General features: G+C 42.6%; 3 protein-coding genes across 3 annotated transcripts in view; 1 reads left to right on the top strand and 2 right to left on the bottom strand.

Annotated features, from left to right (window-relative positions):
* The window catches only part of LOC111951539 (protein lin-7 homolog A), a 39,669-nt gene extending 33,907 nt beyond the window's left edge, over window positions 1-5,762 (top strand). The window contains exon 6 of the mRNA XM_070434798.1: window positions 3,944-5,762. The gene's annotated coding sequence lies outside the window, so the exon portion shown is untranslated. The remainder of the gene's footprint in view (window positions 1-3,943) is intronic.
* Window positions 5,763-6,680: 918 nt separating this feature from the next.
* On the bottom strand, window positions 6,681-9,355 carry LOC111951567 (myogenic factor 5-like). The gene is made up of 3 exons (XM_023969739.2): window positions 8,804-9,355; window positions 7,530-7,605; window positions 6,681-7,186 (listed from the first exon to the last, which is right to left on the bottom strand). The coding sequence occupies exons 1-3, from the start codon at window positions 9,251-9,253 to the stop codon at window positions 6,993-6,995; spliced, it is 720 nt and encodes a 239-aa protein (XP_023825507.1). The 5' UTR covers window positions 9,254-9,355; the 3' UTR covers window positions 6,681-6,992.
* Window positions 9,356-16,486: 7,131 nt separating this feature from the next.
* On the bottom strand, window positions 16,487-17,330 carry LOC111951568 (myogenic factor 6-like). The gene is given in 4 exon segments (XM_023969740.2): window positions 16,487-16,855; window positions 16,858-16,898; window positions 16,900-16,954; window positions 16,957-17,330. Coding segments are annotated over 4 exon segments (507 nt in total). The 5' UTR covers window positions 17,279-17,330; the 3' UTR covers window positions 16,487-16,766.
* Between the last annotated feature and the right edge of the window lie 8,655 nt (window positions 17,331-25,985).

Raw genomic sequence — 25,985 nt, 5'->3', positions numbered from 1 at the left:
CTTTGTATGATTCCCCATGGAAGCAAATGAAGAAGAAAAGGCCAAGGATACTATCTGTAGGATAAACTACAAAGGTTATGTAGTGTTAACATAAATGATGTTACTATACAGAAGATTAGACTGAAGCCTATAGTACAGTAGTCTGTCTGGCACCAGGTCTAGAAGTCTTCCAGTCACACCTCGCTGTGTAGTCACATGGGTTGCGCGTTAGCCATGCTAATAGTATAGACCAGGGGTATTCCGACCCAAATCAACCTATTCAAGTCTTACCTTACGAAGTCCGGACTACTGATGGTTTTCTGTTAATGACCTCATAGTTAATTGCACCCCCCTGAGCCGTATACTACAAAGTAGGATCAGTGAGTTAGTCAGCTAACTTTGATAAACAATCAGAAATAACTATTGATTTTCTGGGCTTATCCCCCCCCCCCCCCCCAAATTGCTGGCTAACTCATTGAGATGAGATAGGTGAGATAGGGTGCAGGCCAGGCAGCAGGCTGTTAGCCAACCTGCCAGCTTAGTGTAGTCTGCCACTAGCACAGTCAGTGTAGTCAGCTCAGCTATCCCCATTGAGACCGTGTCTGTGCATTGATCTAGGTTGGGCAAAACTAAACATGGCGGTGTTCGCCTTAGCAATCTCACTAGGATAAAGACCTCCTCCATTCCTGTCATTATTACATTTACATTTACATTTAAGTCATTTAGCAGACGCTCTTATCCAGAGCGACTTAAGAGATTGTGATATCGCACATCTAAAAATAGGGCTACTTAATGTTAGATCCCTCACTTCCAAGGCAGTTATAGTCAATGAACTAATCACTGATCATAATCTTGATGTGATTGGCCTGACTGAAACCTGGCTTAAACCTGATGAATTTACTGTGTTAAATGAGGCCTCACCTCCTGGTTACACTAGTGACCATATCCTCCGCGCATCCCGCAAAGGTGGAGGTGTTGTTGACATTTACGATAGCAAATTTCAATTTACAAAAAAAAAATACTGCGCTTTCGTCTTTTGAGCTTTTAGTCATGAAATCTATGCAGCCTACTCAATCACTTTTTATAGCTACTGTTTACAGGCCTCCTGGGCCATATACAGCGTTCCTCACCGAGTTCCCTGAATTCCTATCGGACCTTGTAGTCATGGCAGATAATATTCACATTTTTGGTGGCTTTAATATTCACATGGAAAAGTCCACAGACCCACTCCAAAAGGCTTTCGGAGACATCATCGACTCAGTGGGTTTTGTTCAACATGTCTCCGGACCTACTCACTGCCTGTCATACTCTGGACCCAGTTTTGTCCCGTGGAATAAATGTTGTGGATCTTAATGTTTTTCCTCATAATCCTGGACTATCAGACCACCATTTTATTACGTTTGCAATCGCAACAAATAATCTGCTCAGACCCCAACCAAGGATCATCAAAAGCTGTGTTATAAATTTGCGGACAACCCAAAGATTCCTAGATGCCCTTCCAGACTCCCTACACCTACCCAAGGACGTCAGAGTACAAAAGTCAGTTAACTACCTAACTGAGGAACTCAATTTAACCTTGCGTAAAGCTAACTAAAAAGCAGCATTCCCCAAGAGGATGGCTTTCACTTCAGCAGTGACAAATTCATGAACTTCTTTGACGAAGAGATCATGATCATAAGAAAGCAAATTACGGACTCCTCTTTAAATCTACATATTCCTCCAAAGCTCAGTTGTCCTGAGTCTGCACAGCTCTGCCAGGACCTAGGATCAAGGGAGACACTTAAGTTTTTTAATACTATATATCTTGACACATTGATGAAAATAATCATGGCCTCTAAATCTTCAAGCTGCCTAATGGACCCTATTCCAACTAAACTACTGAAAGAGCTGCTTCCTGTACTTGGCCCTCCTATGTTGAACATAATAAATGGCTCTCTATCCATCGGATATGTACCAAACTCACTAAAAGTGGTAGTAATAAAGCCTCTCTCGAAAAAGCCAAACCTTGACCCAGAAAATATAAAAAACTATCGGCATATATTGAATCTCCTATTCCTCTCAAAAAAATGTGCTGTTGCACAGCAACTCACTGCCTTCCTGAAGACAAACATTGTATATGAAACGCTTCAGTCTGGCTTTAGAYCCCATCATAGCACTGAGACTGCACTTGTGAAGGTGGTAAATTACCTTTTAATGGCATCAGACCGAGGCTCTACATATGTCCTCGTGCTTCTAGACCTTAGTGCTGCTTTTGATACCATCTATTCTTTTGGAGAGATTGGAAACCCAAATTGGTCTACATGGACAAGTTCTGGCCTGGTTTAGATCTTATCTGTCGGAAAGATATTAGTTTGTCTCTGTAGATGGTTTGTCCTCTGATAAATCAACTGTACATTTCGGTGTTCCTCAAGGCTCCGTTTTAGGACCACTATTGTTTTCACTATATATTTTACCTCTTGGTGATGTCATTCAGAAACATAATGTTAACTTTCACTGCTATGCGGACGACACACAGCTGTACATTTCAATGAAACATGGTGAAGCCCCAAAATTGCCCTCCCTGGAAACCTGTGTTTCAGACATAAGGAAGTGGATGGCGGCAAATGTTCTACTATTTAACTCGGACAAAACAGAGATAGTTCTAGGTCCCAAGAAACAAAGAGATCTTCTGTTGAATCTGACAATTCATCTTGATGGTTGTACAGTCTTCTCAAATATAACTGCGAAGGACCTCGGCGTTACTCTGGACCTTGATCTCTCTTTTGACGAACATATCAAGACTRTTTCAAGGACAGCTTTTTTCYATCTACGTAACATTGCAAAAATCTGAAACTTTCTGTCCAAAAATTATGCAGAAAAATGTATCCATGCTTTTGTTACTTCTAGATTAGACTACTGCAATGCTCTACATTCCTGCTACCCGGATAAAGCACTAAACAAACTTCAGTTAGTGCTTAACACGGCTGCTAGGCCGTGAACCAAAAAATATGATCATATTACTCCAGTGCTAGCCTCTCTACACTGGCTTCCTGTTAAGGCTAGGGCTGATTTCAAGGTTTTACTGCTAACCTACAAAGCATTACATGGGCTTGCTCCTACCTATCTTTCTGATTTGGTCCTGCCGTACATACCTACACGTACGCTACGGTCACAAGACGCAGGCCTCCTTACTGTCCCTAGAATCTCTAAGCAAACAGCTGCAGGCAGGGCTTTCTCATATAGAGCTCCATTTTTATGGAATGGTCTGCCTATCCATGTGAGAGACGCAGACTCGGTCTCGACCTTTAAGTCTTTATTGAAGACTCATCTCTTCAGTAGGTCCTATGATTGAGTGTAATCTGGCCCAGGAGTGTGAAGGTGAACGGAAAGGCACTGGAGCAACGAACCACCCTTGCTGTCTCTGCCTGGCCGGTTCCCCTATCTCCACTAGGATTCTCTGCCTCAAACCCTATTACAGGGGCTGAGTCACTGGTTTACTGGTGCTCTTCCATGCCGTTGGTAGGAGGGGTGCGTCACTTGAGTGGGTCGAGTCACTGACATGATCTTCCTGTCCGGGTTGGCGCCCCCCCCCTTGGGTTCGTGCCGTGGGAGAGATCTTCGTGGGCTATACTTGGCCTTGGATAGTAAGTTGGTGGTTGAAGATATCCCTCTAGTGGTGTGTGGGCTGTGCTTTGGCAAAGTGGGTAGGGTTATATCCTGCCTGTTTGGCCCTGTCCGGGGGTACCGTCGGACGGGGCCACAGTGTCTCCCGACCCCTCCTGTCTCAGCCTCCAGTATTTATGCTGCAATAGTTTATGTGTCGGGGGGCTAGGGTCAGTCTGTTATATCTGGAGTATTTCTCCTGTCTTATCCGGTGTCCTGTGTGAATTTAAGTATGCTCTCTCTAATTCCCTCTCTCTCTTTTTCTCTCTCTCTCCCTCTCTCTCTCTCTTTCTCTCTTTCTCGCGGAGGACCTGAACCCTAGGGCTATGCCTCAGGACTACCAGGCCTGATGACTCCTTGCTGTCCCCAGTCCACCTGGTCGTGCTGCTGCTCCAGTTTCAACTGTTCTGCCTGCGGCTATGGAACCCTGACCTGTTGACCGGATGTGCTACCTTGTCCCGGACCTGCTGTTTTCAACTCCCTAGAGACAGCAGGAGCGGTATAGATACTCTGAATGATCGGCTATGAAAAGCCAACTGACATTTACTCCTAAGGTGCTGACCTGTTGCACCCTCTACAACCACTGTGATTATTATTATTTGACCCTGCTGGTCATCTATGAACATTTAAACATCTGAACATCCATGTTCTGTTATAATCTCTTCTGGCACAGCCAGAAGAGGACTGGCCACCCCTCATAGCCTGGTTCCTCTCTAGGTTTCTTCCTATGTTCTGGCCTTTCTAARRAGTTTTTCCTAACCACCGTGCTTCTACAACTGCATTGCTTGCTGTTTGGGGTTTTAGGCTGGGTTTCTGTACAGCACTTTGATATATCAGCTGATGTAAGAAGGGCTTTATAAATACATTTGATTGATTGATTGATCCCGCTGTGTAGTATTTATGTATTTAACCTTTAAACCTGGTGTCCCAAGTTTAAATCAGTCCCTGATTAGAGGGGACTTTTTTATGGTTTGAGGTCCAGGTTTGAATTTGAGGGGTATATACTATTATTAACTAGACAACTAGCTATAGCCTAAAATCCCACTGTGCACACACTGGTTGAATCAACGTTGGTTAACCAATGTAGAATAGACTTTGAATGGACATCTGTGCCCAGTGGGATAAATCAACATGGTGTCTAGATTACTCACTCAAAGGTGGGTCCTCAATGTAAGGGCAATAGTTAGCCTTCATAATGACAAAACCATTTGAATGATATTGTATTGATGTGATTATGAATCACTTAATGTTAAATTATGTTTAATGTAAGAGTCTGGCAGCTAGCTAACTATATTGTATTGATGTGATTATTCACTTAATATTGTTAAATATATTTAATATAAGTGTCTGGCAGCTAGCTAACCTCCTCATAGCCGCCTCATAATTTAAAGGAGGGATTTGCAGTGAGCATGAGGACAACATTGGCTCCACTTGAGCACGTGGGTTTTGGAGTTTTGAAGGAGCCTACAGAGAAATTGAATTGTTAACTGTCCACCTTTCATCCCAACATGTCCTATTAAAAGAGCACAATGTCTGTCAAATTGAATTGGATCACCCTGTTCCAGGAGAACTTTCCTGCAATTCAGGAAATGTAATACGTGTACTATATATGAGGTTTAAAAAGACTTCTGACGTCTGTAATTTACACTATAAAATCTCAGACTTGATTTTCCCTTATGAAAAAAGTATCAACCCCTACAAAAATGTCTGTTAATTATAATCCACATAATAATTCACATTTCCTGTTGCTGCAGAATTATTTTCCTGCTGTAGTAAACGGAGTAAAATGAAGATCCTATATCTGTATCAATTTGTCAGGTAGTTATTGTTTAACTGGAATATGACACAAACAATATCCCAGCCTACTTATTAGATAAGCAATTAAAAAAGCTCTGGAGTCATGTGAGCATGACAACTGACATCTCATAGTCAAGTATTAGAAATACCTCCCTCTTGTGGTAATAGTGTATACTCAGTACTGCAAATAAGGGCTTTGGCTATTGTGAGAAATGCCAGAGTACCTCACATTAGAGTGATTTGTGTCAGGCTACGTTTAGTCCTTACATTGTCCAGGTTGGAAGACGAATCAAATGGAAATAGATGAATGATATCCTAATAATAAAGTACTTGATGCAAATTCCCCCCTGTTGTAACCTTGTCATACTATCTGTTGATGTGGAAACAAAGATTATATATCTTGTCATCTCATGACGTCACATGCCTGGTGCATGAGTGATTTATGAATATATCCAAGGTTTAGCCATGGAAAATTACTTCAATRCGTGGGGAGCTTCGTAGCCAGCGGTGTGGCTTACTGAAATAGAAGCCCTCGCTGGTATGCCTGCTATGCCACAGAGCCATCTAGCATAGTGCCACAGAGGCAGAGCTAGTGTTTAACTACTAGTATTAGCCACTCGCCACTGAGTCTCCCCCTCTGGTGTCACAATAGGAAGGTGCTTGTCATAAACATGAAGACTTGAGTGTCTCTCGAAGGTTGTGTCACGACGAGACAGGTTTCTATGTTTTCACATGGGCAGACTGTGTGCTGTGCTGCCATGGGGCAAGCGATATAGGAGTTACATAATCTGTTGGTTACTCTCAAACCCAAGTTTAAAAAACTGCAGTGACACATTCGATTTCACTGTGTTCTTCTATTATAAATGTGTTATAAAAGTGAGGGAAATCCTTTTAGCCTAATGGGGTCACAATACAACAGGAAAAAGACTGTAACACTTTGATTTTATGAGCTATAGGCTTTGATGAGACGCAACATATGATACTAGTAACCCCTTCCCCTCCCTTACACACAATTTCAAGTGTTACGTTCAGGCCATTTGTTCAAAGCGATGGTGTTTAGGTTGTAGTTAGGGATGTTAACAATGAGACACATTTGTTACTGAAGAAAAAACAGGTACACAAACACTCTCTCCTCCCCTTCCGATCTCCACCCGCCACACCAACACTCTGACCAGGAATGGAATGCAAGCTACTCTCTCTTCTGTAGTCACTGCATTTGATGGATTAAACAACATTTACACCAACAGATGTGGGAACTCTAGAATTGTTGAAACGTTTATTGATCATGAGAAACGTGAAGCTAACAAAGACAATAGCTTAAATACAACTTGTTTGAATGATGCATAGGCCTATATTAGGACAGACACATGAAAAGGATCAATTAAATATGTTACATTTGGTATAATATTGTTTAATATAAATGAACATTTACAGTACATATTTACAATCTTATTTACAATACAAAAGTTGGCAGGTGTTGATCGATCTTAGCCATCACCGAAATAGGAAGTAAAAGTGGTATGTGGTTGAAGATCAGGGCCATCAGATTATTCCTATTCTAATGCAGGTTTTCTTCACAACACGTGGTACACGGGTCTGGTCCCGGGGCTTTCTGGAGTGCAAGGCTGGGAGTCGGTGCTGGAGGGCGAGAAGGTAAGCATATCTCTGAGCCCTGCTGGGGCACTGGCATCTACCGAGGAGAGGCGATCTACTATGCTAGACAGGCAGGCCAGGCTGGAGGCACCAGCACCTCTCTCTCCAGAGCTCACTGGACAGGACAAAAACAGGGGAAGGACAAGGTCAGTCAAGACAATAAGGGAGCTATCTTATGGATGAGATCAGTTAACTACCATGTCCCATTGAATCAATTTATGTGTATGGTGAACTTAAATGGATAGGCAGAATTATTCACGTAACTTGGAACATAATTTGTGTCTTTATAGTACGAATCAAAACGAATGAATGTAAACCTGGCAAGTTTTACAATACTCAACATACACAGGTGGTAGCCAGACCATAGCCTAACATAAGTCCATTACGTGTATTCATTATACTATGTCAATAGTTTAATATTACATAACAAAAAAAACGTATTAATCAATGTGTCTTACCATTCTTAGTGTAACTGTAGTTGTTGCCAAAGCTTGTGTTCATCTGAGGCCACACAACAGGACTGTTACAGTCAACCTACAAGGAAACAAACAGAGCAAACTGACGTTAGCACAGCAGTCATGACAAAGCACGTGATATTATTCCCCTTTCTACGTTTCAGACATTTTGAAGTGTCTGAAATGCATTTTCCTCAACTGGTGCACAATAAAGAAAGCTACTAATAAAAACATACAAATATGAAATAATATTAAAATATAGGTAAATAATGTAATCCTTGGTCATCTTGCCAGACTGATAAATCCAAAGTGTTCCTGCCTGTCTGGCTAGGGTTCTTTATTTCACAGCCACCTCAGGGCCAAAGTTGCAGGCTACTCCCATGATCTGCCCGGCTCTAGCCGTGGCGAATCGATTGTATCAGTGGAAGCAACACCAGTTTGTGCAAGATGACACTTTSTCCCAGTAAATCTGCAGAAAATCCTGGCAGCGGCGGAGAACATGCAGTCAGGATGGAATGCAGAAAAGCACAGTCTTTCCTGCCAGACTTCAGTAAGGTGGATTTAGCAGGGTTTATTAGGCTATAACGTGTCCAGCGGTGGGAAAGCCATTACTCCATCCACCATCATAAAGATCCATTCTATTATTTAGCATTGCATCACCCTTTTAACCACTGTTTTGTAGAGCTGATTCTAATCTTGACTGGCCAACTGAGAAGGTATCATGCATGCACTGGGGTAATGTACATGCACCAAACACACCAATAAAAAAAGGATAGCATTTCCATGTGAAACGTAATGCATCATGCATGTATAACACTGCAAAAGAGCTGTTTGCATTAATGATGCAGCCAAAGAAGATGAAATGCACAAGGGAATATTGTATTTGAGATCCCCCAACATCACAATCAGTGCAAGTCTATTCAATAAACATTCTACATTTGAAGTGAGCCTGTTCCCCTTCAGATCCAGGGAGATACTCTAAATGCAAATTAGTATTACAATATGCATGCTCAGAGACATCGGGAATTAAGCTACTATGGTAGAGTCCCAAACAAAAGCTTTTTAACTCAAGATCTTGGGAGATACAACAAGACAGAGGCTAACAGCAATGTGATCCACCATTCAAATAGAGTACTCTGAATTAGTCCAAAGAGGGAAAACGTTTCAGCAGACACTGAACTAGCAGGACCTGATAAAACCTCTGTGTGCTGCACAGAGATGAGGAGACAGTGAGAGAAGCTGTATATGAGTCCGTGTGTGTCTGGTCTCAGTCTCACCATGCTGTCGGAGCAGCTGGAYGAGGGGCTCCCAGGCTCTGAGCTGCTCTCACCAGGAAGGCCGTAGTAGTTCTCCACATGCTCATGGAGCAGCTCCTGGAGGCTCTCGATGTACTGGATGGCGTTGCGCAGGATCTCCACYTTAGGCAGCCTCTGGCTGGGGTTGGCTGAGGTGCAGCGCCTCAGAGCCTCGAAGCCGTGGTTCACCTTTTTCAGCCGGCGTCGTTCCCTCATGGTGGCAGCCCGCCGCCGGTCCACCGTGCTGGACTTACGCTTGCAGGCCTTGCAGGCCCACTGAAGGCAGTGACCCGCCTGGTGAGGAGTCCCAGGGACCCGGACGTGCTCGTCTTCCTCTGAGCCGTCCAGTTCCCCGGGGCCGAAGTCCAGGTCCTCTGGCGAGGAGGCACAGGCGCTGTCATAGAAGACCTGGGATGGGGAAAAGACATCCATGGCTGGGCTGTTGTTGTGGTTGAAGAGAAGAAGGAAATAACTCTCTGCTTTGGGAGAGCAGTGGGGTGAGAGAGGAGACCTCTGAGTGATATGAGGGGGCTGCTGCCATGGGGCCCCCCTTATATGCCCCCAGTCCACAGCCCCAGGCCTACATTGGCCAGATCTAATTACCATGCCCCATTGGCCCAGGCAGGCTGGGGTTAGCTCAGCTCTCCGCCCCACCCGGTCCCTCACCCCCAGTACCCTGCAGAGTTCCCCACATCTGCACTCCCTGGTATTTTCCCACTCATTACACCACTACATGGCCCTTTTCTGTTAAGAAAGACCTATTCTGAGTAAAAGTAATGGTTGGTGAACACCAATAGTTGAACAGGTAAAGAGGAGAATAACTTTACCTCTTAGATCCGACAAAATAGTACTTTTTCTATACCAATTTTTAAATATATACACTACTAATATTGCAATGAGCCAACACTCAAAATCTTACACATATGTAAGTGTGATAATAATGGAGATTAGTTTTGTTTTCTAAAACTGAGCAATAGCAACGAGGTGAACCATGTACAAGAGTTTGCAGGCCAATTTTATGCTTGAGACAAATAGCAGCGTTACAGATGCAGCCCAGCTGCAAAGGGAGGTGTAACATTTCAAATCCCGATCATTCACATTGCAGCGGTAACTCCTCTAACCGGTCCTAACTCATCATTGAAGGTGTCAGACACGGGGTGTCCGTGTTTGTTAAAGCTCATTATATAGGTAATTGAGCAATTAACACGAGGGCTTCAATTCTTGAATAATTTGCAAGACCTAGTTTACTGTCATAGTCAAACATACACCATTTTAAACCTAATTATTGCCATGTCAAATTATATTCAAAACAGATAGGCCTATACATTTAAACATGTACATATACAGTGCGGTGAAAAGGTATTTGCCCCCTTCCTAATTTCTTATTTTTTTGCACATTTGTCACACTTAAATGTTTCAGATCAAACAAATTTAAATATTACACAAAGATAACCCAAGTAAACACAAAATGCAGTTTTTAAAGTGATGATTTTATTTATTAAGGGAAAAAAGCTATCTGAACCTTCATGGCCCTATGTGAAAAAGTAATTGCCCCCTAAACCTAATAACTGGTTGTGCCACCCTCAGCAGTAACAACTGCAATCGAGCGTTTACGATAACTGGCAATGAGTCTTTCACATCGCTGTGGAGGAATTTTGGCCCACTCTTCTTTGCAGAATTGTTTTAATTCAGCCACAGCATCTCAATCGGATTCAAGTCCGGACTTTGACTAGGCCACTCCAAAACCTTCATTTTGTTTTTATTAAGCCATTCAGAGGTGGACTTGCTGGTGTGTTTTGGATCATTGTCCTGCTGCAGAACCCAAGTGCGCTTCAGCTTGAGGTCACGAACTGGTGGCCGGATATTCTCCTTCAGGATTTTTTGGTAGAGAGCAGAATTCATGGTTCCATCAATCACAGCAAGTCGTCCAGGTCCTGAAGCAGCAAAGCAGCCCCAGATCATCTCACTACCACCACCACCATCACACTACCACGATCATGTTGGACTGTTGGTATGATGTTCTTTTTCTGAAATGCTGTGTTACTTTACGCCAGATGTGACGGGACGCACACCTTCCAAAAAGTTCAACTTTTGTCTCGTCAGTCCACAGAATATTTTGYCAAAAGTCTTGGGGATCATCAAGATGTTTTTTGCCAAAAGTGAGACGAGCCTTTATGTTATTTTAGGTCAGCAGTGGTTTTCGCCTTGGAACTCTGCCATGGATATCCATTTTTGCCCAGTCTCTTTCTTATGGTTGAGTCATGAACACTGACCTTAATTGAGGCGAGTGAGGCCTGCAGTTCTTTAGATGTTGTTGTGGGTTCTTTTGTGACCTCTTTGATGAGTCGTCGCTGCGCTCACGTTGTAATTTTAATCAGTAATCAGGCCTGGGTGTGGCTAGTGAAATTGAACTCAGCTTTCCAAAAATTGTGATTAACCACAGTAAATTCATGATTTAACAAGGGGTGGCAATTACTTTATCATATAGGGCCATGAAGGTTCGGATAGCTTTTTTCCCTTAATAATAAATAAAATGATCACTTACAAACTGCATTTTGTGTTTACTTGGGTTATCTTTGTGTAATATAAAAATGTCTTTGATGATCTGAAACATTTATGTGTGACAAATGTGCAAAAAAATAAGAAATCAGGAAGTGGGCAAATACTTTTTCACAGCACTGTAATTGTTGCACCTGGAAAGGTCTCAATGTCTAATAATGTATAGTTTGAGGCCACTCTTAAAAGACCTGCATCGCATTGTATCCTTGATACATTTTACTCAATAAAATTAGAAATCTGGCATTACAATTGTGTTAACTTTTAAAACATTCGGCTTGTAATACATGTTAATAAGCATGCTATATTCATTATTTAAGCTGCGTCTCGAAAGAGGCGGCTTGCGCCCGAACCACATGTGCATAGCCTAATTACGCATGAGAAACGAACTAGAACAAACACTGATGAATAGCCATGATGAGCTAGCTGCCTGTTTCAGTCGTTGGAGTAATTATTCGAGCTTTGTGTTTGTTGACACCCTACAAGGATACAATGTGGATATTTCTCACAACGTGTCAAAACGTTTGTCCTCCTCTATCTCTGGGAACCGCGCACACCTAAGAAAACACTCGAGTACCTGCCACTGAATTGCCGTCCGAGTTTGTATTGCGCACAGCTGAAGAAGACATTGGCATGAGCCTGGCCCTCGATGCTGCCGTTGAGATCAAAGGCTATATTGACTGTGAACAATCCCCAACAATATGGACAACGAGAAAACCTGGCAACAACCGACAGTTAATTGAGCCTATAGGATACGATTGCACCAGCATATGGTGTTAGTGGCGACACATCTAGCAGAGGCCTATGCGCTGCTCCAGTCGTTGTACACACTCACTCTGGCTCTGTGATCTGAAGTGCTAGTGGTGTCTCTTGGGAACTAGGGGGTTTGTTTTTTATCGCCTCTATTCCAGAGTTGTTGTCAGGGGTCAGAGGCAGAGTTAAGTGTAGGGCATTAGCTGGGATTTAATGTCCCTTTTCCCTCACGTGTGAAACCCGTTTTTCTTCTAAACTTGCTGAAGCTTTGATTTCATGTGCTGTTGTGCCCCTCTTATCAGGTCTCCATAGGGGTCATATATCAAATGTTCCATAAAGGTTTATTTACCACAGATTATATATGCCATAGATGGAAACTTTTTTTTTCTTTCTGAAAGATGTGGAGTATGGTGACAAATCATCTCAATTTTGTCTGATGAACAACATGTTTCAGACTGATACAATAATTTAAATTACACTTTATATAATCCTTCATGTAAAGTATTTCACTTTTCCAGTTAACCAATGTTTGTTTTTATATATGGTGGGAAGCCCATTTCTTAAAGTAACTGTCTAGTGTTTCCAGATTTCTATGAAATATGACCAACAGTTAGTTACAATATGAGTGAAATAGTTTTCCTTCCAAAAAGTGTAATTAAGTATGTTAAAAAGCAGCTTTACTGTGTTGGAATGGTGTGGGTGTACCTTAGCAATAGAATGTTATGGGCATATACCGGTCATTACAAATATTCATGTGAGCATAAAAAAGATTCATGCGAGTAGACCGCCGATTGGCCAGCTCATCCTCCTTTAGACCACTGATTGGCCAGCTCATCCTCCTCAGGAGTATGACATCATACTCTATGAGGAAATAGCAAGCATTTTCTAAATGGTCTGTTTGAGATAGAAGTTTGAGGTGGGGTTGTTGAAGTGTTTTTTTGTCCAATTTAGGCTTTGGCCACAAATGCGAGTATTGGATGAGTCAACAAGATTATTTGGGTATGAGTAAGATTATTTCGGTATGAGTTAACAGAATATGAACTTTTAAAAGTGAGACTTTCACTGTTACTTTAATGGGTGCATTAGATCATATCACATGACAAGGGTTTTTGATTGGCAACACCACTTGTCTGGCAGGGAGCTGCAGTGTGCTGCCAACTACAATGTTGCAGGGAATCATTTCATAGCAGGATATTCTAGGAAAGCCAGATAAATCAAGGCATTTCTCCCAAAGGCTGATCCTTCCCTATAAAATCTCCCCTTTCATCGGCCTTGACTTTTTAAACACATCCTTCACAGCAAAATCCATTTCGATAGCATCATAAATGACAAGGAAATCTCTGTAAAATTGCAGGCCGATGTTGTCTACTAACAAGTCAAATGGTGATAATACAACATACTGTAGTTATCCTCCATTTRAAACACCCAGAGAGAGGATTAAACAATTGAATCTCTAACACCTAACTTATAAAGACTGTATTATACATAAATAAGACAGTAATCATAGACATTAGTATAGGAATCACATCTATTAAACCCCAGACTGATCAATTTGCATCTAAATCTTAAAATAACAGGTCCCAAGGAAATTACGTCCCTCTCAACATAAAGGTGGTAATTGCTATTTTCCCAAGGTTTAGGTCTCAATGTTGAGCAGGTGGTAGATTTTGGTAAAACATATCAATGATATTATCCAAAAACAAACAGTAGATTGACAAAGTCATTTAGGGGGATCTRGGAGAGCCTTAGAACTCATTTGGAAGGAAGACGCTGGACACTTCTCATGGACACTGGGAAACAGGCCCACAAACTCACTGTGAGAAAGCTGCTTCGATCCCATTAAAATAACATTACTGTGGGGCTATCTAGTTTCAGTTTGGTTCAGTGAGAGAATCAGAAGTAAAAGGAAAGACGTGAAGGGACTTTGAAGTACAGGCCCTATATCCTTTGATAGTACTTACTGTATCAGGCATCACTGAAGTGCTCATTAAATCTATTTTTAATCACACTAGGAATAGGAGCATGGGTGCTTTGACATTGTGWTTTGGATAAATGTTGGTACATTGGATATGCAATCTGCTGTTTTGAGGAATCACCCAAAACGTACCCTACCCTAAAGCCTTTTACGCCTTTATACAAAGACTGTAAGGTTAATCAATTTGAATGTACTCCGCGGCAATACAAAAACAATACCCCACAGAGACCCTAGTGCATCTCACTATGGCCTCTTTTTCAAATGACTTGGATGAGTCACTAATAAGTTGTGTGTGTGCTTGGGGTCATGAGTCAGTGTGAGGTGTGTGTGTGTGTGTGTGTATGCTTACATTTGTGTGAGGGCTGAGGGAAAGGCAGACAAAACAACCTGGACTCGGGTGGACGTAACATAGTAAACAAAAATCCGGGACGCTGAAATTAGGATGATATTTTACGTTTGGTATGACATGTATTAATTTCTGGATGTTCATCATCCATTTCTTATTATATGTTACAAWTTACAATTCGTATGATATTTTACGTATTACATTTCATATGATAAGTTATGAATTGCAATTCGTACAATATGTTTTGAATTTACAATTCTTATGATATGTTACAAATTMCAATTTGTTGTGGCTAACATTATGTTACGCCTAGTCTATGACACCAGRCTGGACACACAGGGGTCAGCAGGGCAGTGTGTCAGCCCCAGAGACCTTAGGGAGAGGAGCAGTGCTCACTGTGATGCAGGGATAGGTCAGCACAGCAATGCACTGTGGGACCATAAACAAGTAGGCCTCCCCAAGTCAACATGTAGGAGAAAGAGATCATCATGTCAAACATACATTCAGGGAGTCCCGTATAAACTATGTGTAAACGTTGTGCTAATGTGCATGATCAAACAAGTGATCATGAATTAGGACCTAATAGCTGGCTGCACCGTTGCCTCCTGACCAAGTKTCCATGTCGAAGCATATCTGACTTTAGAGGTGGCAAAATAATAATAATAATAGTAAAATAATAATAATAATAGTAATWATATTTAATAATATATATTTTTTAAATACATTATTTTCCGACTGGCGCCGACTTTGCTAACTACTTTATGAGGGAAAATATGCTTGCTACCACTGTGAAATGTGGTTGTCTCACCTAGCTATCCTAAGATGGACACACTAATTGTAATTTGCTCTGGATAAGAGCGTCTGCTAAATGACTAAAACGTAAATGTAACGCTACTGAAGTGGACCAGGCTAGCTCTCTGCCAGCTGGAACAAAGAAAGGAGCCTAGGCTATTTCAGGTCCCGTTGGATTTTATGGTCTTCTAATACCCATGAATACTGGGGGAACTTGTGGCTGATGCTTGCATGTACAGTGTCATATCTCTATTCAAATTCCACATGATCAAGTGGGTTAGTGGGGACATTAGGGATATCATCGGATATCATTATGAGACCTGAAAGGTATGGCTGCAAGTTTGTCACATAATAAGAATGAAATGACCTGCAAAGAGGTTGAACACAGTATGACCTACCTTAAGTACCAATACAGCATAAATGAATCTATAGTATTTGGAGTGAGTCAAGTCTAATTAAAAAAACTGGTACGACATAGGATAATTCAAAAATGAATACCTGAGGTATAGTGTACAAAATGTCATTTGTTTTTATATCAAAATGTGTAAAAACAAAAATTGCCTTAAAATACCTGACAAGTATTTTAAATAAATAATGAAGTGCTTAATTAGTGATGAACAAAACAAAACGCGTAGATACCTTGTAAGATACAATGCTTACAATTTATTTGTTGGTCAGTTCATATATAAATACTCAAATACAACAATGAATCTCTTGAGGTTGTGTTTCTGCCTTTTATATGTAAAATAAATTAAGTTGTTAATATATTATAAAATTTTACAATTATCAAATGTCCATTTGGAAATAAAATATTATAGTTCCATTGTTTTGCATACTTTAGAAAGAAAATATTGACCATTCATACAATTTAAAGAAAACAGGACTACAAAATGCCCGATAATTTGTACAAATGAATATAAGTAAATGAAACTAAAACATATGAATAAAGAAGTGAACATAATTTCGAAATAGACAATGGAAATATGAAATGCTGACGTCGCTTTTCAGGCTACAAAATTCCAATAATCATGCATTATTTTTCTGAGACTTCTTCGTTGCAAGTCGGTTTCTCTTCACTTGAGATGCTGTCAACGATTGATGACAGGCGAAGAAGGCTGGTGGACGCTGAAGACTCCGTGAAACCTGAAATATAGAAATCAAATATATAAGATGTACAACAGTTTGAGTTGCAAAAGAGCAATTAGATCTAATTTACTGTTCATAATTGGCACCAACCTTCCTCTGATTCGTCATTGGTGCATTGGAATGATCAGCTGAGGTCTGCCAGTTTTGACAGTTCTTCTTCCAATGGTACTCCTTATTGGACGCCTCATGTACACACACATGTATTAGCTTAAGTGTCTACTAACACACGTGTAATTATACAAAGTAGTAAGCCTACAAGCATAATGCACAGTAAGATATTTCTCATTATGGAGATGTTTCCTTTAAGTATAAAGCAAATTATTGTACGCATAAAGTGACATTAAAAAATGCAGATGCAAATACTACTCAAATGAAGCTTACATGGGTTTTTTCACGTTATAGTTATATGAGCCATTTTGGGGCGTTTTTTCTTGCTCATCCAGTGTATGCAACAGGTCCTGCAATGCTCGATGTAGTTTATGGCGCTGCGTAAAATCTCCACTTTGGCAGCGCTGGTTCGGATTGGGCACGGTCTTTTTCTTCAACGCATCGAATGCTGCATTATCTTCTTGAGCCGCCTTCTTTCCCTGAGAGTGGCCGCTTTGCGCCTGTCGGTCGGTGCAGACTTTCTTTTACAAACTTTACACGCCCAGACGAGGCACTGTCCCTCGCAGTGCGGCTGAAGACCCGGGGGTGCGAGGACATGCTCCTCTCCGCTGCTGTCACATCCAGTCTCGGACGGATCCCCCCCAGGTGACAACGGGCTGTCATTCCCGTGGTACAAAGGGGACACCCCCGCCATGTCCAAGTGCTGCAGTGGTCCATGATCTCCCTCGAGATAGCGCAGATCGTTGAAGAAATAAGCGTTGGTCTCAAAGAGGTCCACCATACTGTTGTACCCTCGCACGGCCTATGTTTTGACAGTGGGACACTGCATGGCATTTAAATAGCCCAGTGACACAAGTCACCAGGCTTATATATAGAATGTGAAACTCTATCCAACGCTTAGCTGTCGCAGTGCATCAACCTTCTTTTCTCAATGGGGTTTTTACTACCAAGCGAGTTTGTGTAGAAAATAAATAAGCGTTAACACCTCTCAATGAAAGTAAAAACGTCACTTAAAACTTATGACAGGTGTTTTCAATATCTGTTTCACAGTGAAACGGTAACATTCTCAACCTACAAGATAACTGTCAATGTAATCTTCAGGCCCTCCCCAAGAAGTTGGCTCCCCTAAGTGGAACATATWTTGGCCCTCAACTGACTTGCAAAGTTCCAAAAACATGTTCATACCTAATAATAATAAAGTATATTCGTTCTTGTTGACTAGTCCTATCAAAACCTTTCAACTTTTAAGCTCAATTCCCAATCTACTGTAGGCTGAAATTCTACAGTATAGATTATGACATTTCAAAGAAACATATCCTAGACAGCGAGAATGGTTAAGTGCAGTTGTAACTTGTGGCATGTCCCATCATAAATAGATATGAAYGTGCAGTCAAAATGACACACGTGGTATCTAGGCAGTATAAATAGAWCTGGGACTCATTCATCTTAAATCCATAAAATGGATKAAAGCCTTCTCAGTGGTGCTATGTGRCCTTTGACATTTTTCTCTACGATCGGCAAAGTCTGCTTCTCAGCTGGTACTAGTGGTCGCTGAGGGCTCCTGTTTCTGCCTGGAGATATGGTATCCATGACATGTGCCAAGAAATTAGCCAAGTATATTTTTGTCACCCTTTTGGCCACTGTTTACCATTTATAGTCTCAGCGTTGGGGTTACCTGAACATTTATGAAACTATTATGTGCGTGTGTGTGCCGTGCATGTATGTGTGTGTGTGGGGTCACTTAGAAATGTCCTTCTTTTTGAAAGAAAAGCWAATTTTTTGTCCATCAAAATAACATCAAATTGATCAGAAATACAGTGTAGACATTGTTAATCTTGTAAATGACTGTTGTAGCTGGAAACGGCAGATTTKTTATGTAAAATCTACATAGGCGTACAGAGGCCCATTATCAGCAACCATCACTCCTGTGATCCAATGGCACGTCGTGTTAGCTAATCCAAGTTTATCTTCTAAAAAGGCTAATTGATCATTAGAAAATCTGTTTGCAATTATGTTAGCACAGCTGAAAACTGTTGCTCTGATTAAAGAAGCAATAAAACTGGCATTCTTTAGACTAGTTGAGTATCTGGAGCATCAACATTTGGGGGTTCTGGCAGCTTCCTTAAATAGTAACCGCAAAACACAAGTCTCAAGGTCAACAGCGAAGAGGCGACTCCGGGATGCTGGCCTTCTAGGCAGAGTTCCTCTGTCCAGTCTCTGTATTCTTCAAATCAAATCAAATTTTATTGGTCACATACACATGGTTAGCGAATGTTAATTTGAGTGTAGCGAAATGCTTGTGCTTCTAGTTCCAACAGTACAGTAATATCTAACAAGTAATCTAACAATTCCCAACAACTACCTAATACACACAAATCCAACAAGTAATCTAACAATTCCCCACCAACTACCTAATACACACAAATCTAAAGGGGGAATGAGAATATGTACATATAAGTATATGGATGAGCGATGGCTGAGCGGCATAGGCAAGGTGCAGTAGATGGTATAAAATACAGTACAGTTGAAGTCGGAAGTTAATATACACTTAGGTTGGAGTCACTAAAACTTATTTTCAACCACTCCACACATTTCTTGTTAACAAACTATAGTTTTGGCAAGTCGGTTAGGACATATACTTTGTGCATGACACAAGTAATTTTTCCAACAATTGTTTACAGACAGATTATTTCAGTTATAATTCACTGTATCACAATTCCAGGGGGTCAGAAGCTTACATACACTAAGTTGACTGTGCCTTTTAACAGCTTGGAAAATTCCAGAAAATTATGTCATGGCTTCAGGAGCTTCTGATAGGCTAATTGACATCATTTGAGTCAATTGGAAGTGTACCTGTGGATATATTTCAAGGCCTACCTTCAAACTCAGTGCATCTTTGCTTGACATCATGGGAAAATCAAAAGTTGAAGTTTAAAGAAGGCCAGTTTTATTGCTTMTTTAATCAGAACAACAGTTTTCAGCTGTGCTAACATAATTACAAAAGGGTTTTCTAATTATCAATTAGTCTTTCAAAATTATAAACTTGGATTAGCTAATACAATGTGCCATTGGATCACAGGAGTGATGGGCCTGTCTCTTATACACATCTAGATGTGTATAAGAGACAGGTGCCATTGGATCACAGGAGTGATGGGCCTCTGTACGCCTATGTAGATATTCCATAGAAAATCTGCCGTTTCCAGCTACAATAGTCATTTACCACATTAACAATGTCTACACTGTATTTCTGATCAATTTGATGTTATGTTAATGGGGGAAAAAATGTGCTTCTTTCAAAAACAAGGACATTTCTAAGTGACCCCAAACTTTTGATCGGTAGTGTATGTGTGTGTGTGTGTAATATCATACTGTATGATAAGCAGTGCATTGAGTACATTCCAGATCAGTGTGTACTATACTGTTGTGCAACCACACTTGGTTAAACCTTATGGATGTCCCATGGATGTCACACTCTGTGCCTCGGCTCCAGTTACCTTGTTGTGGAAGCCTGAGAACTAGGGACTCCTTTCAAGTCAGAGTCTGGAATCCCTGTGTCAGTCAGTGAGACATCTCTCTGGCCCATGTCAAGTCATCTCTTCTAAACCCATTTGGATAAGATATCCCTGACGTAAATGACCCAAATTAAAGTTGATTTCAATTTCTATTGAAATATTGCCCATCAAATACACAATTTCTTCTACATATTGTATCCGTGACCTTTACCTTAGCATTCGGATAACCATAGAGGAATGAAAGTTAACCCTGTTATAGACCAACCATCAATCCATGCCTCATCCACTACACTATTCTATTGTTCTACAGCTCTGTTCCAGCCTGTAAATGTACTCATCCCTCCCAGTAACTGACACTTTAGGGAGCGCTCCTAATCCTGCTGGGGTTTCGGGGTTCGTTGATCATTCCAACATCCTCCTGGGATCAGCAGCTGCCCATCCAGGACAATAGGCCGGTTGGTTCTGGSCTGTTCAATGGGACTATTCTACTGCAGTCAGGTCAGGCCTTCTTTCACACAACCCCAGGGAGTCTGAGCTGAAGGCCATGGTCAAGGAGAAGCTGCAGATCCACTTCACAATAGATGATAAGTATGTTTATAGGAGGAGAATGGATTGTGTGGATGAAATKAACTCAATTTCAGAGGTAGTGAAGATGTGAAAGTTAATTATGTAAATGAAGACGTGATACATTTCAACAGTAAGTAGTAGAGGAAGMGCTGTCGTCTCGATCACTGGGTATACAGTATATGGTGAGCAGTTCATGACATGTATGCCCATTCCGTCTTGCTTACAAGGGTCTGGGGGAGCAGTCACATGTGGAAGCCAATATAGATTTGATTGGTTTCTTGGTGACAGATCACCAGATCATGTTGGTTCCTGTCTTGGASTTGAGGACAGTTTCTCTGCAGAGATAGACTGCACACAATAATACCAATTTGAAAACCCCATTTTGTAAAAGGGGAACGTACTTTTCAGCTGGGGCAAATTTGCTGATTCCACATAATTTCACATCATTCATTTGACTTAATTACCATAGAAATCATGATTTTACTTTTACCCCTTTTTTCTCCCCAATTGGTAGTTAGTCTTGTCTCATCGTTGCAACTCCCCTACGGACTCAGGAGAGGCGAAGGTCGAGAGCCATGCATCCTCCGAAACACGACACTGCCAAGCYGCACTGTTTCTTGACACACTGCTCGCTTAACCCCGAACCCAGAAGCACCAATGTGTCGGAGGAAACGCAATACAGCTGGCGACCAAAGTCAGCGTGCCTGCGCCCGGCCTGCCACAAGGAGTCGCTAGAGCACGATGGGTCAAGGACAAGGACATCCCGGGCGGCCAAACCTTCCCCTAACCCGGACGACGCCGGACCAATTGTGCGCCGCCTCATGGGTGAATATTCATGGGTGAATAAAAACAGTGTTCAGACCCTGTAGATTACTTCACATTGACATTTTAGTCATTCAGCAAATGTTCTTATCCAGAACGACTTACAGTTAGTCCATTCATCTTAAGATAGATATGTGATATATCTAAGATATTGGTTCACACACTGTAGTATGCAAGTGCGGATAATGGGACACAGGCCCGTTTCAGTGCTATAATGAAGGTTCAGTTAGTTGTGCAACAGTCATTTACATGTCCAGTGGCCTCCTGTCTGTCTGTTCCTCAGGACGGAACAGATGTGGCTTGGTGGCTGGAGAGGACAGGAGGGGTTGGAGGGTTGGAGATACTTCACTAGCCTCCATAAAGGTCTGTGTTCTCTCCATAGTCTCCTCTCATTGTCTATCGGAGACCAAATGGTGTCAGACAGAGTTCYCTGCTAGATGATGTTGATGGTGTAGATGGGGACTTGATCCTCTCAGGCCTGGCACTGTGGTGTCACCCCGGTGTCCTGCTCTCCCCAGGGCTACTGTGTATCCTGCAAATGCCCATAAATCGCCGCCAGTGTCAAGGGGGTGACGTTACAGCTGTCAGGGAGAATCACGGGATACCCTGCCAAGAAACCCAAAGCGCAGGGCGGGTCTAGCTTTCCTGGTGAAGGGGGACGGATACAGAGAGAAGTCGAGAGGGACTGCGGGAAGACCCAGAGAAGCAACAGGGGCAATCTAGTCAACAAATCTTCAGGAAAACAATGTGAAAAGGTTACAAAGCTGTGTTTTTGAACTGATGACATTGTGACATTTTAGGTGGTTTTGCTCCTGTAGTTCAACCTCAATCGGTCAACTGACTGTTTCTGGAGTAAAAATCCAATAACTGCCCTGTAACTGAGCATGGTGTTGCATCACTCGACGTAACAGAGATAATGTAATGAGTTCAGAGTTGACTGTAGGTCAGTCGCTCCGGAGTGAAGTTTCCTCTAGGTACAGATCTAGGATCAACTACACCACCCCCAATCCTAACCTTAACCCATAGTGGGGTAAATGCAAAACTGACCCAAGATCAGTGTCTATGGGCAACGTCACCTTACTCCTGGTCTGTCAGTGTTTGGAGGTGTGATTTACTTGGCTTCAGGGCCCCTCTCTGACCTATGATAAACTTTAACCTACAGTACGGTGTGTTGTGTACAGGGAAATGCTCACCTCGCATGGCATTCAGAGACTCCATCTTCTTCAGAGGTTAATAATTGACCAGGTACATCGACAGGCCTCTTCCTCGACATGTCAGGAAAGCCCCCACTACATGCCCAGAGTACTGAGAGAGAATATCATATAACAGGAAAACATGACTGTTACTTAAGGGACGCACGCACTCACATTTTCACACTTTCTACAACGTGATTTGAAACTTTCAACCGTCAAGGCATGCTTCCCTTTCACCAGGTCACGTTACTGGAATATTCTAGTGTATTTGTTGAGCTGTTAACAGTAACCTCGTGCTGCTGTCCTCTTCTTCCTTATGCAACATGGTCAATAAGCCCAGTATTAGACCTCACCAAAGACATGGAGGAGATTGACTTACAGGAGGATATAAATACACATGACAATACCCAGAGCTGGGCCTGTTGGCACATTCCAGCTAATGTGGAAATTTACGAGAAATCTACTGAGAGCTCAACTAATGACTGAGGTGGGACGTTTACACTCGGCGTTGGTCCAATCTACTCTCTCTCTTTTTCTGCATTGGTCAAATCCGCTCTTTCTTGCTCTCCCTTCTCTTTCCCTGTCTCTCTCCCTTTCTCTCTCTGTATTAGCCCTACCCTCCCTCCCCACTCCCTCTCTCTTTATGTCCATGCTGGTCAGGGCATTAACAAGATGTTTCCACATAGTCTGTATGTTCTCTGAGTGTCAGTTAGTGAAAAGGAGAGATCCGGAGGGGTGCCTCATAAACAGGCCTGAAAATTAACATGAACTTTGGGGACTTCATCCCTCGCCAACCCCTGTCTCCCTGCTTGACTGGACCTCCTGGCTCAGACAGACTACACAATCATTGGGCTGTTTTAGAGGATGCCAGAACCCAGCGTGACTGACACACCGTATATTACCCAGCAGTCTCACACGATCACACCTGGGATTTGACTTAGCCAATGAGAGGTTAAGTAGCCTGGTCATGGACACGATGACAGTGCCTCACCTGGGGTCATGAACCTTTGACCTCCAGGTCATCAGCCACATCGGCTTGGTGACTAGGCTCGTTAATGTTTGGGAAAGAGGCCCCATCTCACAATGAGGATACAGTATGTAAACCAGGATGTGTGAGGTAGAAGTTAGATGTTATAATGTTTAAATACACCTTCTATCCTCTTCATCCATTGACCGTTTACAGATTCCTAGTTTCATAATTCAAATACATCATCAACGGTATCACAAACCTGTCCCGTGAGGTATTGTCATTAAAATACGTTGTCCTCACGTTGCCAGGGGAGACAGAAACCGGAGACACGTTGGTTGTAGCGCTTCACATTGACAGAAGGTCATGTTTGTAGAAGTCCGCTCTCTCCTCTTCTAAATGGCCTCAAGCCATTTCACCACAGTTAAAACCTCTGTCCGTCTGTCCCCTTACGAGGCTCAGGAGGGGAATCGGTCCTCTCAGATACTGTCTGCACAGATTACCAGGTTGCAGTTGTGTGGGGAATCGTCTTAAAGCCTAATGCTGGTTCTTTGTCTGAATGGAGGGGAATAGGCAGGATCATGGTCTAACAGCTGCCCTGCCCAGCTCATACGAGAGAGTGGAGCCAGACCTGGAGTACCGCCAGTCATCTCTGCTATCACACAGGGGCTAAAGCACTACACAAACATGGCCTCTCCTCCCTGACCCAACCCAGCTATGATGCAGCGTCCCCCAGGACTCTCAGGGCTACTGCCCCGTCTGTGGCTACTGATGATAGCATCTCTTCCCAACAACAATCCTAAGCCCCGGAGCCTGGCTCCCTCAAACACAGACCCGTGTCAAGTGTACTTAGAAAGCAACAACAGTGGCGCAGCCAGCGACGCGGGGCCAGGGCACACTGTTTCTTAATGCAAAGCAAACAGACGGGTCTTCTCACTGGCGGCCGTGGCAGCGCCGAGAGCTCTGGGTCATCATCGGGGGCTTGAGTTTCAAAGCAGAGGGGGAAATAATGATGCCATCTGCATTCTGCCGGGTGGACGAGGGGGATTCAGTTCAAAGAGCCCAGCGGCTGAAGTGCATCAATTAGCGAGGGAGAGAGGCTGGCGCAGGCTCCACATGCTGCTAGCTAACTCTCTATGACCCTCACAGTCACAGCATTACATTATGAGGCGGTATCATGAGAGTGTTGCAACCTGGCCACGGACCGATCATCACGGACCCACACAAACGGTGTGTTACTGACGGACTGGCTCATAGAGTTGTTCCCTGAAGATGGAGGCTAACAATAACAAGCAACAGAACAGAACAGGCTACTGGACGGAGGACGAGAGGAGGACATGTGTTACATGTCTTTTGACAATCCACATCACAGGTTATGTCTCCTTCGACAGTGTGGACAGGACTCAACAGCTTGTCACTTGACAGACAATACTGATTTAGTATGGACAAATCACATTCCTTGGTGATTGATTCTGTCCTCATTCAGCGGAGTGATGGATTGTGGGTGTTAGCCAGTGGCTTGTGTGTATCCAGACACGGTCACTCATGGGGACTTAGAGGGGGGTCATTGGGTGCTGGCCTTGACCCCCAGACGAGACAGAGGGGCAAAACGTTAACCCCCTACCCCCACCCTGGCCTCTCTTACAGTTGAGACGATATGTGTAAAACACATAAAACTAATATATGTCATGAACAGTACTGAGAAAGTTTTAAAACAAAGGGCATCAGCAGAGCACTTTAATGAGACTTGGGTGCTTTGTCGCAGTGTGCTTCAATGTAAACGGCTGTAAATGATCTGGTGAGACATTGCTATCATTAATATCACTCTGCCGGGGGGAATGATGATGTAGCCAGCGATAAGACCGAAATAAATCCAATCACCAGAGAACGTGTGACGGTCGCCATAGCAACCACCGAGACAATGGCCCCCAATATTAGTTTTTCTAGAAGTCAGTAACCCAGTATACCGTTTTGGTTACAATGAAAATCAGCCCTAATGTAGGCATGGGATATAAAGCAACAACAGGCTTTGTAGAATAAACTCACAGGCTCCAAGAGAAACTAATAGGATATTGACAAATGTCAGTGTTAGAGACTGAGKAGAGGGCTACCGCTGTCTTGTGTAATTGGTTATTTCGGGTCCATGTCATTAAAACAACAGCTACTAGGGCAATGAGGCTTTAGTTGAATGGATGCTAGAATATGATAGCCATAAAGCCACTGTTGGTAAAGAACAAAGTCATGTCTCCCAAAGCAGTGTTAGAAGTCTTTGAAACAGAAAACCCTTTTTTTATATTTTCACTCAGGGTACCTCACTCAGGGTACTCCATTCAGGGTACACACTCAGGGTACTCATCAGGGTACTCCATTCAGGGTACACCACTCAGGGTACTCCTTCAGGGTACCCACTCAGGTACTCCATTCAGG

Source organism: Salvelinus sp. IW2-2015, linkage group LG24, assembly GCF_002910315.2.
Source record: "Salvelinus sp. IW2-2015 linkage group LG24, ASM291031v2, whole genome shotgun sequence".
Taxonomy (NCBI): domain Eukaryota; kingdom Metazoa; phylum Chordata; class Actinopteri; order Salmoniformes; family Salmonidae; genus Salvelinus; species Salvelinus sp. IW2-2015.
The sequence above is the reverse complement of the archived record's forward strand: the minus strand, read 5'-3'. Positions and strand labels throughout refer to the sequence as shown.